A 13,397-nucleotide genomic window follows, 5' to 3' on the forward strand; every position below is an offset into this window, starting at 1 on the left:
CAATAACGCCCGATACAAGCATGTTTAAGAATAAAAATGACTTCGTATAGGTGCACAAATATAAAAATTGTGTCTTCAGGTCCAATTAAGGCAGAGGTTAGAGGTTAGTAAAATCCACAGTGAATCACATAACTTAGAAAAGAATTGTAAAAACTACTGAAACTGAATTGATATGAATAATAAAAAAAAGCTGCACGGAGGCAGTTAATAGGAGGCAGCTACAGGCCCCAAACTGCAAATCGGCAATCCCACAACGGCAACAATGGTTGTATGCTCGGGGCACTTTGACTACTATTTGCCAAGTAAGAAAACAAACCATTTGGTGTTTTCCTTGAGGGTGAAATTGCAGCAAAGGCTCTTAATTATTTTGCTTCACACACATGTCTCCGTAACTCCAGTTAAAATATATAACCATTTTGCCTTTCAACATGAATGATGAGCAGTCAAAGTTGTTGCTAGCTTAGGATACTTTCCCACTAAAACAATTGGCTATGTTTAATGGAATCATCCTTAGTATTCAGCATTTAACTTGTCCCAAGACTAATGTGTATGCAAGTGGAAAAACACGTTTTATTACAGATCCTGGATTATTTAAAATGTATCACACACTGCCTTAAAACATTAATCAGTGTCTTTTTCACGCGCTTGGTCACATTCTCGACAAACCTCGTATGGTTCGTTCTATGCAGAGAACAGAAAAACACTAAGGAATCGCTTTGGTTCAAAGGATGTTGTGTCAAATCTGGGGCTTAAAGGGACACTAGAGAGTTCTAGAATAGGGGCCCCAATAGGTTGGGGCCCCAAAGAGCTTTGCGGGTGTTAGCGTTGGGGCACGCAGGAGTGAAGAGTTTTAGAATAGGGCTTTGCCTTTGCGGATAGCATCTTGCGCTGACAGCACCACTACCGCATCAAAGAAAAGCTATTAGAAATAAATAAAATATGCCATTTTATGATAGGAATAGTAATTTTGACTTGCGTGTATTCGCATTTAATTACAATTTAGATGTTATTCTGTAAGCAGCAAACAATTATTTGCGCTTAGTTTTGAGCAAACCAACTTTACGTGCCTTCACCAGCCAAGCTTAGCCGTTTTAGGCCTACAAGCAATAAAATCCACAATCGAATTCGGAATCAGCACCGTCTAACGAATCAATCTTCACAACACACGCTAGTTGAGGGAAAGCGATAACCGCAGTCACTTCTCCTAGCTTGCGAACTGCACGCGTTACCACGAATCGAACCCAGTTTGGTGCTGGGTTAGAGCCGTCGCTTCGATGGGTGCTGCCATGTTTGATGACGTAAAGCTTTTGGGGCCGCTATTCGGGCTCTCGCTAAATCGGTGTAATAGCGTTCCCAACGCAAAACCCAAGCGCAGTTTGCATCTCGCACATGCGCAGCGGCTTCGACGCTATTTCTTTGTGGCCCCAAAACGTTTGGAGCCCCTATTCTAAAACTCTTTACTAAAGGCAAATACTAAGCCGATGTGCACTGCTTAACTAAAACAATTAGCTACGTTTAATGGAATCATCCTTAATATTCAGCATTTAACTTGTCCCAAGATTAATGTGCATGGAAGTGGCAAAACACGTTTCATTACAGATCCTGGACAGTGTCTCTTTCACGCGCTTGGTCACATTCTCGACAAACCTCGTATGGTTGGTTCTATGCAGAGGACAGAAAAACACTAAGGAATCACTTTGGTTCAAAGGATGTTGCATAAAATCTGGGGCTTAAAGGGACACTAAAGGCAAATACTAAGCCGATGTGCACTGTTTAAATACCATTCTAGAAACCTAGCAACGCTTGTTGCCTACCAAGAAAAGACTTGGTTTATGAAAGAAATTGCATCTGAAGGGTCCGAATAACTTTATCGCAATTCAAATCTTCCGCAACCAAATTGGGGAGTGGTGACGTTGCATACGCCATCACTGCCCTTTGCTGCTGTCGGCGAGTAAAACAGCACCCGACAGACGGCGGTGTGGTCTTTTTTTTTTTTTTTTTTAAGCACAACTCAAATGCGCGGCCATGGAGAATTCGAGCCAAGGCAGAGTGGTGGATTCGCCGCTGCAGCTGCTTTTGGTCAAGTGGCGTGGACCGTTCAGGTATACTGCGACATCACATGGAAGTGAATTCTACGCTACTTGCAGTTTGTGTGAGTTTCGCGAGCCAGCAAAACCAGCACAACTTTACACGATAACGAAACTCTGAAACGCCAAAGTGTGGGCGGCGCAGAGTTGAGCGAAAACAAACCCTTTCGACCGCCCGCGTCGTTGTCAAGGGTAATGTCAACGAGGTCTTTTTTCTAAAAATGAGATTAAATGGACAAGTGGCATTTTCTTTCATCTTATAAAACAATACAGTGATGTTTTTATAACGAGTGGCTGAGTACCAGTGACAGAATTTAAATGAGGAGTGCCTTCGTCATTAGGCATTTACTTGAATGTCCCTGGGGAGTCTCTAATCGTGTCCTGAATTTACTTCAATTTCACGATTACTAAGGCTCTGTTCACAATGATATTGATGCCTTAAGAGATTCACAAGCACTAATCTATCAGTTTAACTTAATATTTGCCTTTAGTGTCCCTTTAAGTAGAATGAGGTGTGCTAATTTGCGAACAGATCATACAGGGTACGTGGACAGCAGCTAATCAATTTGAGCCAGCAACATCTTTATGCTGTCCTATCAGATGATAACGCATGAGGGATGCCATCACAACATGGCACAGCTCTGCCACTTCCACCGCCAAGTGCTTTGTTGACTTCTTTGTTGACGGATTTCTTTGTTGACGTCCAAGCACATTCCCATGTTGGTGCAACTCAGATCAGGGAACTTTGAGTCCCAAGCTAAGACGACGCACTATGAACCTAAGTCTTGGAAAGGCTAAGAAAAAGGTTTATTTTAAACTCACGATGGACACCAATACCGAAGTATGTTTTAACTAGTAGTAGTACCGATTAGATTAGCTTTATCAAGTTTATGACATACACGAAATGTCAAGCAACCAAAAAGCAACAAGCATAAGTAATTGTTATGCACTCGCAACCTCTGACTGGAAGAACTGCCGAGAGCATGAGATGCCAGCTCTCAGTAAAAAGTGCCCAAGTATTAGCAGATGACCTGGGTATTTTCACTAGCACACGTATACGCCTGCACTTCACAAGATATTGAAATCAACAATTTACAAACACTCTCTTTCACTAAATTGCAAGCACATGCAATGCAGTACTTGTTGATATTTCTCTACTGAAAAGCATGCATTTCTTTGCATGTTGGAAACATGCTTGCACCTCTCTGGTCTTACTGTTGCACAAGAACAGACCCCTACTTTAGTGAAAAAACCACATAAATGCACTGAGATGGTATGTGGCTCTGCTTCCATGGTAGACAGTTGCAAGCATAGGCCAATGACTTCCAGTGTGTCTTCTTCTTTTACACCAACAACCACTAAGTGTTTGGCCACATTCCCCTTCAACATAGCATCAAAATTTAATATCACATTTGAGGAAAGATGTGGCAGAGCTTAAGCTGAGCATTGATTGGGCCCTGGATCACGCCGCCATCCTTGCTCAACTGCGGCACCTCCTCAAGATCGTGAAAATGCACATATTGTTAAAAATAAAGTCTCATTATATGTGTTTAAATATCCAATGCATTCACTTTTAATTTCTGCATAGTCGCAACAATGTGTAACATTGTGCTCTTGCTAGATTGCTTCGTAAGAACTATATTCTGCATATTGGATGCAACTACAGTGTTGAACAGAATCTACAGTCAAACAGCCCATTTCAGTGTCAACAACATTAGTGAACCCGATATCCACTGGAAAAAACAAACCCAGTAATTAAAACCACGTACAGCGTGAAGGATAAATAATAGAGATGGCACATACTGTATTGTATTTGTACTTTTTATGTCTGCCAACCTGCGGCAAAATATCAGAGGCCATTAAACCCAGTAAGCTCGACATGTTCATTATTAGGTGTTCATTATATTAAGGCTCAACTGTACCTCTTCTACGATATATTCAACATCTTTAGTTCAACGTTAGCATAGTAGCAGGGTGAAGGGAAATAGTGTTACCAATCTGCAAACAAACTTTGCAGAAAGCTAGTTTTAATATAGCGTGATAGCGTAGTTTACGTGCGAAATGCTATTCAGTTGCGCTTCAAATTTTGCATGCATAGTGCACATAAGTGATCTTTTTTATTCGCCAAGCTTTGTGTGTGCATAAGAAAAGCGGGAGAGGAAGACAGCCAGAAGTGCGTTGTATTTGTACTTTCCATGTCTGCTAATCTATGGCGAAATCAGTACAAACCTGCCATCCATGTCCTCCAAGATGACCCGATCTCAGAGGCCATATGCCGTTGCACCCAGACCAACTTTACTGACAGGTGGCACCGCCATTTCGAAAATCACTCTCATCAGGCCTCGACGCGTTCGAGATAGAAGCAAGCTCGCAAACTTCGCAAGGTTATCCATCATACTCTGTTGTTGAAGTGGCCAGAGACTAAGCGAAAGTCGTTTACACAGTCATTTGCTACGAATGAAGCTAATTCTTAAAAAAAAAAAAAAAAAAAAAAGCCAAATTTATTTCGAAGCACACGGCCGAGACCGCCCCTATGTCTTACGTAAACTACATAAACCATGCTAAGGTGGTAATGTTTAATCTAAGAAATAGCATGCGTACGCTAAACGCTATGGGTCACTTAATGTCATGTGCATGCGAACTTTGATCCCGCTATTCCGCTAGACATGTTAAACTTAAACTGTCTATTCTTGCACAGTTTGCTTGGTAAGCAAAGCACACAAGCTATTGACATGACACTTAACGTCAATCCACAATATGCACTGTGGCGTCGTATCTCTGCTCTTCTCTCAAGATGTTGTCTTAAGTTGGCTCCAATCCAATGTCTTTACAAGGAAGACATCATTATTTTAATAAATTCTCATTCCTAATGCATACAGAGTTCTTAATGAAGAATTTGTTTGGATGAGAAAGCTGATGGAAAATATATTTACGAGGTATTCATGAGCTCGTATAGCAAAACCTACTAATAGGGTTTTGCCTACAGTCGATCCTGGATATATGAAACTCTGATATATCGAATTATTGTGTACATGTATATCAGATAGTTGTCAAATTCCCTAGAAAATATAAAGAAAAAGTATAGTGATGTACTATGCATGCATCAAACCCCTGTTCCTCACCGTATTCAATATATCGAACGTTGCACCAAGCAGCGCCCTTCTAAGTGCGCTTCTTTAACAGAGATGTAATCGCTTCTCGTGTCGTCAAAAATATTTAAAGGGTACCTGAAACAGTTTGGACAAATTTTGTAAAAGCATAGGGTACAGCTACAGTTACTGCTATATTAGCTCTGTGTTTGGTTGAGCTCTGCGTTATCTGGTGGCTGCACCCTGCAGGCCGCTCAGGTTCGTGCCTCCACCCATCCGACAAATTACCCAGTCCACCTGCGCTTACCGGAATACTGGGGTGGTATTCTGTAGGAGTCCACCTAGTGGACTGTCCATTTCAGCCGCTGCTGATTGGCTGGGGCCGCTCGTGTCCTTCTCGCTTGTACAGCTGCAGCCAATCAGCAGCGGCCAAAATGGACAGTCCACTAGGTGGACTCTTACAGAATGCCCCCACCCCTTGCCGCACTAAAGCTTTCTATTATGGAAGTAACCCCCCGGTGTGAAGTGATGGCTGTAAACGCATAGATCCTGGCACCAATTGGAGCCACTCCGCTCGCCTGTTGCCTTGCAGAGGGACACGATGTCACAGCTTGATATGTTGCCAATAGCTAGATTTGCAGCCCACAACGCAACAAGGGTAATTCATGGTGCTTGAAAAAAGAAACCTCGAGACCAATACTGACCACGCAGCTCAGGTCAACATGCAGACGACACTTACTATGTGCTGAAAGTGCTTGAGTGCAGTGATTAATTGTTGTGTATTCTCTTTATTACTTCTCGTTCTATAGAAACAAATTAATCACCATTCCAGCTATTAAGACCATTTGTTCACCATAAGGCTGGAAAAATTATTGATGACGCTACTAAGGACGAGCCAACCGGATAGCTTGCCCGATTGACGTCACAAGTGCCTGCTACGTAGATGGTAATGGAGCGGCTGGAAATTCAGGGGAGCAGCGCCACGGCTATCGGTAACAATGGACATTCTTAAAGCTTTATAATAACTTACACACATTACGCGGAGCACTTAAATGTGTCACTTAATGATCAGAAAGGCTAACGACTGAGTATGTTTGTACAAAACCATCAAAGTCGTTTCAGGGTCCCTTTAATGCTGACAAATTTGAAACTGCACTGTTTTGGCAGATGCTATCAAACAAGATTAAATCTGAAGAGCAGTACATGCCACGAAGGAAGCTCTCAGTTTTGCTCGCTACGAGTATGCATGGCTTGTACAAACTGCAGCCATTCGTTATCGCGAACAGCAAGTTAGTATTTTGTGAGCAGCCAAATCGAATCCAACCCCAACCTCCACTCAAATAAATCTTTACATTACATTACAGTTTGAATTACAAAACCACTGCATGCCACATATGCGCTTCGTTGAAAGACCCCCCATAGCGGCGGTAGTGTGCAAGACTAGACGCTGCGCGATTCACGGGTCCATGCTAGAGGAGTTTCATTTATGCTCACACAGTTACATGTGAGTGGGAATGGACTAGGATGTTTTGCAAGCTGAAAGCCATAGTTTCTAAACTAACAGCATGTGTGTAATGTCAGCAGTTAATGACGCAAGGGCCAGGGGCAAAGGGCTGAGAACGAGATGTACTGGCCACGAGGAATCGGAGCACTCAGCAACACACAAATAGAGGCAAACGGACTTTTTAGGGCGGTCAAGATGCGAGGACAACTGGTTCCAGCAGGAAGTCAATTCCGAAACCCGAAATGCAGCTGGACACATATGAAGATCAACCATTCGAACAGCATATTGTTGCTATTTTTAACAGACATGTGGTCGGGGCACGTTCACATGCAATTCGCACTAGAAGTGCACTGATGACGGCATGGTGCATATTCATACAGGCTAGTTTGCTTCTGCGGTGCGTCAATTTCTACCTGATCTTGAATAAAAACATGCAACAAGTATTTAGAAGCGTGCAAGTCGCACCACGCTCACTTCCAGGTGACATAGGCCTTTAGAGTTAACGTTATGATTATCATTTCGAAGACCATGCTGCAGCGCGAGCGACTTCTAAGTGAGCAAAAAATAAGACCTTTTTTTGCGTTTGACACTGCCTTGGAGATGCAAGCAGTTGCCACTTTTCACAATCTTGGGAAACTGTCCAAGGTGTGCGGAGGTCTCAGATTAGCTCCAGATAGGAACATTTTATATTTCGAATCATCAATATATCGAACTATTTCACGATCCCCTTCAAGTTCGATAAATCCAGAATGGACTGTATACTACAAAATAATGGTGCAGGCACAGCACAGAAGGCAAAAGAAAACACACACATTGCAGTGTTCGGTTTCCTTATCTTGTGTCTTCCCTTCTGTGACCAACCCACCCAAGCCTCCATACTCCCACCTATCATTCGCAATGCACACATATTATATAGGTGGCATGCAAAGTGATCCATACACAGGCATTTTTGCATTTCACCCATATAGAAATGCAGCCGTCATGGGTGAGATCGAAAAAATAGATTACTTGCTTTATTTTTTTTTTGCTATAACAAGGAGTGGTACTGTGTAGTTCAAGCACCACGAAATTAGAATGTTGAAAACCCATCATGAAACTACTGCACTAAAATGTAAGACCAGAAATATACCACAAAACACAGTCCCATGAACATACATAGTGTCGCATATAGCCTGTTAAAACTATTGACACCCTCTCAAAATTAATGCACTATTCATTTTCCATTCGTATTCGAAAACCATACACAGGTGTGTAGCGGGTCTACAGATAGTTAAACCTTGATTTAACGAAGGTAAAATCGGCAATTTGCTTTGTTATATTGAAATTTCGTTGTATTAGAATTCTACCTTTTACGCAAATAAGTACAGTTGATGATCTATTTTTCTTACAAGGGGCCACAGAATTTTCCGAATTATAGGGCAATAGAAAAAAAAACAAATTTGAGTGAGAAAAATTAATTTGGATAAATTTGGGAGTCGGCAACGAATGATACGGTTTCATGCCACTTCGACAATATCTTCACATCAGCGGCACAATTGAGTGAAGCCAGCCACGCTTTTGCGTGCACTCCGCCAACACGGCTGATAGCGTCGCCCGTTCTAGGACGATGTTATCATGAAAGCGCCGGCAACGGGGAGCAAATGCGTCGTCTGGCTCCCGCTCCAACGAGTCACCGAAACACGTCCTCCAATACAAAACGCGAGGGAAGACAGCTAACATGATGCCACGCCGTCTCGGTACACGAGGCAGATTACCTTTAGCAGGGTGCGCGGCTGCGTATGCGCTCAGCCGCGCTTACTGCCATGCACAGCCACGGCCGAGACGCGCGCCAGAAATCACAAAGCGCCAACTTACCCTCACCCACCCTCCCCAGATCTCGCATGAGCTTGATAGTGTTACCGCGAGCGAGCTCCCCTCCCCCTATTCCCTTTGCTCGTGTGGGAAGGTGGCACTCATGAAGCCGCCATCTTTCTTGTCTCACCCTCGCACACTTTCACTTCGCACCTAAATCACAAATTGCGCCGGCTGCGATAGGATCTTATCGCACTTGGACTTCATACAGAACATGATACGACTCAACTTCCACTTCGGCAGTCGCTCTGTCGCGCCGCACGCGATTTGAGAGGCGAGTTTGCAAGCAGCCGCTTGTAATTCTATCATTTGACCGTCTGCGTCAGTGGAAGTTTCCATTTATTGTCTCGGCATTCCTCTGCGTCGGAAGCGAAATTTCGTTATACTGAAATCGCATAGAAACTCACTGTTATATTTAAGTTCTAAATACGTGGTGTTCTACGGACAAGAGGTTATGAAAAGTTGTTATATCAAGAATTTTGTTATATCGAGGTTTCACTGTAATGAACTGTTGCAGTAGCATTCCCACAGACCTGCAATGTCATAGGGCATAGGCACACACTTGTTAGCTTGTCTTTTCGTGCCACGTTGAACATCCCATTCACGTAAGCTACAGTCACAATGTTGTAAAAGCTTAGTGTTTATGCTTTTTGATAAATGTTCAGAATTAGCATTTTTCTTAAGGATGCTGCACCAGAAGAAGTCTCTTGCGATGAAGTGAACAATAGAAACCTTCACTGGTGCCTTTCACATGCTTGCAGATAGAGAGCTTTACTGCCCACTTGTTATTTTTACTCGCATCCATCAGAAAGGAAAAAAACTTATTTCATCCTTTGCCACTCAATTGGTGCACTAAGGCACGCAACATACCCTGTTGCTTTCAAACGTTTTTTTCATGGCGTAAATACAAGCTGTCAACACATCAGAAACGCGGCTACGCAAACGGAGCCATACGAAGACACTGTACGGATAATCCTTGAAGCATTTTTCTTACTGGTCACTCCGTGGCACGACTGTCTGTGTGCATTGCAAATATGAATAGAAAGCACATGGAAAATACATGAAGACTAATGTAGAAGTAGGCCAGCAATAGAAAGAACAGCATGTGCAAATCCACAGCGTCATCAAAGCGTTTAGCTTGTCCACAAACTTCTTACCGTTTGCAGTTTAACGGAGCCATGGACGGCTCTAGCAAAGCTGATATCGACACCTTGGGGGGCTTTGGCCAACTACAATATGTTTAGAAATTCTTTTGTCATGTCAGCGTTATTGTCAAAGGAAAATCATAAAAAAGACTGAACATTAATGATTATGTCATTGCAAACAATTTACACCAGCAGTCAAGTAGGAAATGGTAGGTCATTGCAATATGAGCTTTGTGTGCTCTGATTAAACTCTGCATCACAAGATGTCGCTACTATCACTGTTGCTACCATACACCTCTTCGGTAATCCAGTAAACTTCACGTGGCAAGGAGTTTGCGGACAAGCTAAAGCTCTTTATTATTACAGTAGTACCTCGTTGATACGTTGCCGTTACGTATGTTCTCCCGGCACCAACGTTCGCTTCCAAGAACACAAACAATTACCCAATAGAGTTATGCTTTTTACTGGTTCATATGTTCCCGGAGAACACGACTTTTCGGTACCAACATTCAGTACGTCGCCAAAATGCGATCGTATAATGTTTTCCGGCCGCTAGATCCCATGTAAACAAGGAAATGCGCAAGGCGCGCACAATCGAGAACAGTATATAGCTGCCCGCTGCGGCAGCTTCACCGCAATACTTGCCCACCCATCTCGCGTGATAACATCGGCGCGCACTTAGTTTCTCATTTCGGTACCAGCAAATTTTCGGGGTCGTTGCATATGGCATTCACAGCTATCACCGCCAATCCTATTGTGATAAGCATCTTCGCCTATCTATTTCGGGCCTCGTGGTGCCATGGGAGGCATAGCGCATGCTTTTAATAGGCGATAACCGACACACGCCGCCATTCCCAGCTGCAGACTGCGATTGTATACGTTTTCCACCTGCTAGATCCCATGTGAACAAGAAAAGGCGCGAGGAGCATGCAATCGAGAACAGTATATAGCCGCCCGTCTCATGTGAAAACGATGGTGCGCGCAGTTTCTTATTCCAGTACCAGCAGATCTTGGCTCGGGTGGTCGCACACCGCATTCACAGCTATCACTGGATGCGAGCATCGCGTTTCGCTTCGGTGGCATCCGGCATCGCCCACCAGCTTGATTTCGTTTCGGTTTTCCATCGCCCTCTTAAAACTTCACGCAATAGGAGATCAACCAAACGCATCTCGGGCCACAGGAGCACCACCAGCTCGACGTGCGTCGGCGTCTCGTGCCGCAACGATCCACGCGACTCTTCGCATTACGTCGACGTCAACAAAAGCATGTCGAATTTTTTTCTTTACTTCAGATCATACGTTTTCCCAGTTAGTACGTTTTTCTCACGGTTTTTCCAAAATGTATGAACGAGGTTCTACTATATATGGCCTCACTGCATCATTTGCAGAACGAGCTTTTGATAAAGATGAAAAAATTAAGGAAATAAGGTTTAAGGGTTTACCAATGAGATATGGTATCAATTTTACAACAAAATTTCTGTCGCTTCACTGTTACCCGAAACTGTACATGCACTCACATTGAAAGGGATGCTCCACAGAGAAAAAAAATCCTTACAAAGGAATGTGAGGGGCATTTCTCTGTGGCAGCATTAGAAAAGTAATGGCCTAACCTATTCTATGCAACTGTATCAAGTTAAAAATTATGGCATGGGCAGCATCCCTGAAAAAAATCCTCCAGTGCTCACCTGCAGCAGCACCGGGCTGTCCAGCCATGGCACCTGAAGCAGCAGCTGAGGCAGCTGCCTTCTGCTTGAGCATGGTCCAGTCAAAGACGTAGTCATACTGATGATTCAGCGTGCGGAAAAGAATGCGGAAGATTTGGCGCAGGTACTTGTAGTCAGGCATCTCCTCAAAGCGTAAGCCGCGGCAGTAGTTGAGGTACATGGTGAACTCAGCCGGAAAACCTTTGCAGAGCACCTCGACAGGTGTGGACATCTTTTTCTCGCTGATTTTTTCGTACTTCTGCTTCTTCGTGGCAGCCTTCAAACCTTGCCAGGGCAAGCTACCCCGGTTGAAGTACATAAGAACATAGCCCATGGACTCCATGTCATCCCGGCGACTCTGCTCAATGCCCAGGTGCGCATTGATCGATGCATACCGAGCCGTGCCCGTCAGGTTTTTGTCCTCCCGGTACGGGATGTGCTGCTTGTTCCGGTTGTCCCGATACTTCTTGGCCAGCCCAAAGTCGATCAGGAACAGCTGAAGAAGCAAGAATGTTCATTCTACTGAATTTAATGCAGATTGTCGAACGCATGGGTACTCAAGAGCCAACTCAAGAACACCTGTTGGTAGGAGCTTATGAGGGCATGGTATGAGGCAATGGTGACAAAAGGTCACGTACATTATGGTCATCACCTATTACTCATCACTTGTCAGTAAAACCTGGCATACCTTAAGTACAAGTCCTGACTACCCGAAGTTTTTATTTAAAGGACAGGAAACAATGTGTTAAAATAGGTGAATATGTTTCACAGAACCTGGATGTGTATTCAGGTGTACCCCAGGGTTCAGTTCTTACGACTCTTTTGTTTCTCATTTACATTGTCCCTTCATCTATCGAACTTCACCTCTTTGTAGACGATTGCGTCATTTACAAAACTGCGAAAGAACTTGAAGAACTCCTTAACTACTCCCTAGATTCAATTTATGCTTGGTGCAAGACTTGGGGAATGCAGTTAAATGTGAGCAAACTGAAAGCATCACATTCACTAATAACAAGCACTCTCTAAATTTCACGTACATGTTTGCCGACATACCTGTTAAAATATATGATCAAATGAAGCACTTGGGGCTCACCCTAACATCTAACCTTCATTGGGAACCCTACATCAAATCTATTTGTTCTAAAGCTGAAGGTAAACTAAACTATGTAAGGAGAAAACTGCATAACGCACCTGTGCGTATTAAACTTAGTGCCTATAAAACTCTCGTTAGACCTACATTCGAATATGCAGGTATTATCTGGAGCCCCCTAAAAAAAATATTCATCAACAAATTAGACATCATCCAGAAATTAGCTGTAAGGTTTGTTTACTCAAATTATTCACATCAAACTAGAGCTACTAATCTAATCAACCAAGCTAATTTACAAACGCTGTCCCAATGCCGAACCATATCAAGGTTAAAGTTTTTGTACCTACTGTTTCACAGTCATTTTAAAATAAGTAATTCACGATACTTACACCCTCCTTTCAAGCATTCATCAAGAACTAGCCATAGTAAAGAAGTTCGTCAAACAATCAGCCGTGTAAATATCCACAAGTGCGCCCTGTTTCCAAGGGCCATTTCTTTATGAAATAAATTGCCAGAAGATGCGGTAGCGTGTATGTCCGTAGATTCATTTGGTAATTTCATTCAGAAAATGGACTTTTCTGTTTAGAGATCTGCTTTTTTTTTTTTTTAAGATACGAGAACATCGACCTTATTTTCTGTTTTGAACACAATAATCCTTGTAAACATTCCTGCAAGGGCCCGAAAAGGGCCTGCAGTGTGTTTAAATAAAATAAATAACAGTGATTTACCACTGCCCATCTCTTGCCAAATGTGCATGCCTGTGGGGTGTCATTCATTTACCAATCACAAATGATACCAACTAAAATGCACTACAAGACTGGCATTACTACTGGCTAAAGACCCTGACCTATACAAAAAGTATACTACTTATTACACCTCAAAGGCCTCGATGCAAGGCATTACAAGGGGGAATGGTATGAGTACAGCAG

General features: G+C 43.1%; 1 protein-coding gene across 3 annotated transcripts in view; it reads right to left on the reverse strand.

Moving 5' to 3' along the window:
- The window catches only part of LOC126545231 (casein kinase I), a 64,469-nt gene that overhangs the window by 12,915 nt on the left and 38,157 nt on the right, over window positions 1-13,397 (reverse strand). For all 3 annotated transcript variants that reach the window (XM_050192997.3, XM_050192998.3, XM_050192999.3), the window contains exon 5: window positions 11,361-11,874. In XM_050192997.3, the coding sequence (XP_050048954.1) occupies window positions 11,361-11,874 (514 nt within the window). The remainder of the gene's footprint in view (window positions 1-11,360; window positions 11,875-13,397) is intronic.

This window comes from Dermacentor andersoni, chromosome 1, assembly GCF_023375885.2.
Source record: "Dermacentor andersoni chromosome 1, qqDerAnde1_hic_scaffold, whole genome shotgun sequence".
NCBI lineage: Eukaryota > Metazoa > Arthropoda > Arachnida > Ixodida > Ixodidae > Dermacentor > Dermacentor andersoni.